The sequence below is a fragment of the Aphanomyces invadans genome, assembly GCF_000520115.1.
Source record: "Aphanomyces invadans strain NJM9701 unplaced genomic scaffold supercont1.7, whole genome shotgun sequence".
NCBI lineage: Eukaryota > Oomycota > Saprolegniomycetes > Saprolegniales > Verrucalvaceae > Aphanomyces > Aphanomyces invadans.
In genome coordinates this window covers 54,066-58,512 of record NW_008580152.1, presented here as the reverse complement: position 1 = coordinate 58,512, position 4,447 = coordinate 54,066, and the positions used below count along the sequence as shown (strand labels likewise).

The window sequence follows — 4,447 nt, the reverse complement described above, 5'->3', positions numbered from 1 at the left end:
AGAGTCGAACGATCACGTCACCCGTGAATGTTGGCGCCTTCCTTTGCATGTGGAGTATATTTTCATTATCGAAAATATATCTTGCTTCCCACTAAAACATAGTTATATATTTTTAGTAGAACCATTCTTACATGTAATTTTTGCACTTTTTGCGGACGCTGGCGGCACCAGAACCGACGGCACGAAGGCAGCATGGCAGGGATTGCGTGCGCTCGGTCTGCGCAAGTTGAGCTCAGATTGCGAACCCAGCTCATTCCCGTGCGTGTGTCCTGCGGTGGACCTGGCACCATCGCAAAGCTGATTCGACGGCTTTACGTCATGTGTGCAGAAGCCCCAACACCCGACAAACGAGTTCATTACGGTCGTGAGCTCGTGTGCACAGCAAGAAGTCGTTGTTCGAGTCACGTGCATAGTCTGTAGAGGGCTTGAACATTCGCAATCGCAGTCTCGTCGTGCGCAACGTAGCTGGTATACCGGTCTGAGGCCGACAAGACAGAATAGTCTGGGGTGTCGCCTGCCACGGACGTGGCCACCCCAACGGCAAACGACACTGCCAACTCGAACGGGTGGTGGGTAGGCTGTAGCTTCACCGTGATGCGGTGGATGGTGGTGCAGCCATCCAAAGGCCAGCTGAACAAGTCCATGCAGATTTCCCGCACGTCCGTGTTGACCACGCGGCCAATGTAGTCCCCGTGGAGATGCCCCGACAGCCGGGCCATGCTGCTTTCTCCATTTGGAAACACACGAAACACTCGCGCCGTCGAGTCCAAGATGAATTCGGCCCACACTGTGTCGAACAAGGACAGGTCCGACCGCATCTACACGATTCGAGGTGTAGTTAAGTGTGCACAGAGTGGGCGGCGATCGACGGACCTGGACGACATGGCCGACGACGCGCAATTGAAACGAATAGCCCATCGTGACACAGCGCAAAAACGTCGCGAGCGAAAAATCCAACTCGGGGGACGTTGTCGCGGCATACACGACCGACGTGGTCGTGTAGTACATCCATCGCCCGTCAAAGGGGGACTTGGAGGATGGGAATGCGGATCGCAGCGGCGGGTGGTTTTCAGCCTACAAGCGAGCTCGTGTTTCAGCACGGTGCGCGGCTTTGGCCACACGACGACCATGTACACTTCTCGCAGCTGCGCGACAAAGTAGTCAAACTCGGGTGTGGTGCTGCCGCGTGGATCGTCGAGGAGGGCCGTGATCGAGGTGCTGAGGGGCTTCCATTCGTCGTGGTGGGTGGTGGTCGCGTGGATGATGGCATCGGTAAGTTGGGCCAACGAAGTGTTGAAGCGCTGGAGTCGGTCGGCCATGGCGTGATGGCACAGCTCGATCCATTCAACGTATGCGTCGTACAGGGCGTCGCGGTCCAAGAGGCGTTCGGCGTTGTCGGAGAAGAGCTTGGCGTTGAGCTTGAACGCGGCAAAGGTCACGGTGGACAGCGCCTACCGACGACGCGCCAGTGAGCATGTTGGGAGAACCATCTCTCCACGGACCACGTCAACACACAACGCCTTGAGCGATTCCAGGTTGGCGTCGGCCACGAGGGGGGCGGCCACGTCCGGGCGAACGATGGATAGGGGGACATGCAATGGAGGCAAGTCGTCTGTGCGGAGGTCGTGAGCAGCCACCATGGGGTGGACCAGCCCACTTCGGATACAATCGTCGAGTGTGGGCAACTGGGCCGAAAAGAAATGGATGGACGGAACGGAAATGAACGCCATGAAGACGCGCAGGTGGCGCTCGATTGCCGCCACATCGTCCAACGAGTCGTCGGTGATTCGATCGGATCGTCCGGCAGGACCCACCACGACCGTGCCTTCGCTCGATGCCGTCGACCGATCGAGATTGAATGCCCCATCGCAGACGCATTCGAGCACGGCGTCGGACGGCTTTCCATCCTTCTGGGGGCGATGCTTCTGGCACGCGTAGCATGCGCGGCGGTACGACATGATAATGAATGGCGGCGACGCAGTGGACACAACGACGCGAAGCTTGGTCGAGTCATGCCATTCCACCACGTATCCCTGCCGATGTCGCTTGAGCGGAGACCACGAGCAAGTCGTCGGTACCACGAATCGATGAAGGCAAGCGCGGTGCACTTGGTTGGCAGAACCGACCCACCCGTAGTGCCATCCCCCCGGTTCATGGTGGAGCTGAAACACCATCTCTCGTTTGGCCTACAGGCAATCGGGATGGATCTGGAAGCGCGTTGACGGGCCCACCTCGTTGTGGTACGACGAATGGCTTGGAATCCACTCGCCCTTTGGGTTTTGAGTCGTCCTGCAGCTACCCACAATGAACGACGCATCGACGACATCCCCTGCCTGGAACACCCTCGTCGTTGCCTCTTGGAAGCGGGCGAACGCCAGCACATTCGGCACGGGCGAGTCCACGTCGGTCAGTTTCAAGTCGATCGACGTCGTACAAAACTTGCCATGGGAGTGCGTGGGGCAGCAGTGTGGAAAGCACCTACACATTGTCACTTTACCGGCGCGTCATGGGTGGTGTACCGAACGGGCTACAAAAGGCATCCCGTTGAATCACGCGCGAGTCCAGGGCGTCGTTGTACCTTAATACTTCCCGAGCGGTGCGCCCTGTTCGAGCCACAGCGAGAGTGTGAGCCATGTGCCAACCATCGGGAAAAACGTGACCTGAGGTACTTGGCGTGAAAGAGCGCGCCATCGCACGTGCAATTCGTCTTGGTAAATGCCAGCGTCACCATTCGACCACACACGTGTGTGCTGGGTGGCCTTCCGTGCGTCGTCCGCTCGATGGGAACGAGAGATATCGATGGGATGCGGTGCGACCGACAGCGCCACGGGCTCCACGTTCGCCCGACCCTTTCACACTGGACGACGACGACGGGGGGGGGGGTTGGAAGGGATTAACATGAATTCGGCCCAAAATCAACATTCCGTGGTTAGTACATCCAAGTTACTTGCATGTAGTATACGACGATCAACAAAACAGTCGGCAAATGGCTCCCGCCTCTTGCGTGCATGGCCTCGATGGCATCGCCGCAAGAGGGCTGACGGCCATGGCATGCTTCTCTGTGAGCCCTGCGACGACCACGTGTGCGCTTGCCGTCGTATGGGCTTGCGATTTTCGATTGCAAGCAAAAGGGACTAACGGCAAACCCACGGCGATCCACACCACCCATTCATGTGCCATCGATCTGACGTGGGTCGTCGGGTCAGTGGCGAGCTGTGCCCACCCCGACGAAGTGGAAAGAGCGCACATGAAGTTGATGCGACAGGCGCGGCAACCAGAAAAGCCGCAAGACCAACACTAGATGTTACGCGGATGAAAGTGGGATGGCGCAGAGTATGCCGCCGACCGTATGCGGGTGTGGGACCCGGAGCGGGCTTCATGGAGGATCCGTCCATGGCGCAAACACCGGGGTTGTTGAAGAGACCTATCCTTTTGGTACACGACCCACGTTTTTTTGACGATATGCCCCTACATGCGGCAGCGCTCTAGACAGGCACAGCATCAAGTCAGTCGGTAGTCGACCACGTGCTTTGGCTGGTTGGGGGGGACAGGGGAAGGCAGTGCATCCATTAGGCTGTTGCCTCGGGCAATCCTCTGTCGAACCCCCACCTCCCACGAAGACGACGTATGGCTGAGAGCCATCGGGACGGTGCTTGGCCAGGTCAGACAAGCTGAAAGGGCTGCGGCCTTGTTGTCAAAAGCAACCAGCGTCGGCAAGTAGCCGTTGATGGGCTGCCGTCGCGGCCATCCAAACGGAATGGAGAAATCAGATGATGGCTGCCGGAGAAACATGTTCAGCCGTTCCTGTGCGGGGAGGTCCGCCGCCCCCCTCCATTCCCCCTCGAGGAACGTGCACTTCGCAGGGGAGCGACTTTTTCTGGAGCTTTGTTTGCGTGCTGGACGTTGCGTCCAGTCGCGGCCGTGGCGGGGGCGTCCCTCTGACGGGGTGATATGAATGGACGGCGCCCCCAACTCGTCGAGTTCACAAAGTCCCGTCGGCGCTGCTCGACTGAATTCAAATGCTCTACGTAGAGGGGTAGTACGTTTCTACTGCATTCGAGTACACTCGGGTGGCTCGAGGCACTCTTGCACAGCCGAAGAGGGGAGGGGGCTTTGTATGCATGTGCACGGAGGAGCACCCTGTCCATCTCGCAGTGCGCCGTCGGCGACGGCCGCGGGGAAAGTTGTGATCCATCGATTCAAAAGAAAGTCGAGGGTGGGGGGGTTCTCGGCTTGACCAAGAACGGCGCAGGACAAAGCAGGGGATTGCCCCCCCCGCGTGTGTGCAACATGTTAAAGTGCCTTGGAGAGAGCCGCAGGGAGACGTCCTCGAGGGGGATGACGCCGGGGGTGATGATGGTCGAAGCGAGTATTCTGTCGACGCTGATGAATCCGTGGTGATGTCGTCAGATGGGGCCTGCTGGAGACGGCACGTATCCGATTCATC

The 4,447-nt window shown here is 58.6% G+C and overlaps 1 protein-coding gene across 1 annotated transcript; it reads right to left on the bottom strand.

The window, feature by feature from the left end:
* Window positions 1-401: 401 nt before the first annotated feature.
* Window positions 402-2,634, bottom strand: H310_04317 (hypothetical protein; the record flags this gene model as incomplete). Its single annotated transcript, XM_008868626.1, has 6 exons — window positions 402-818; window positions 874-1,074; window positions 1,128-1,451; window positions 1,503-2,186; window positions 2,232-2,478; window positions 2,579-2,634. 6 exons carry the CDS (start codon window positions 2,632-2,634, stop codon window positions 402-404), a joined length of 1,929 nt encoding a protein of 642 aa, XP_008866848.1.
* Window positions 2,635-4,447: the final 1,813 nt, after the last annotated feature.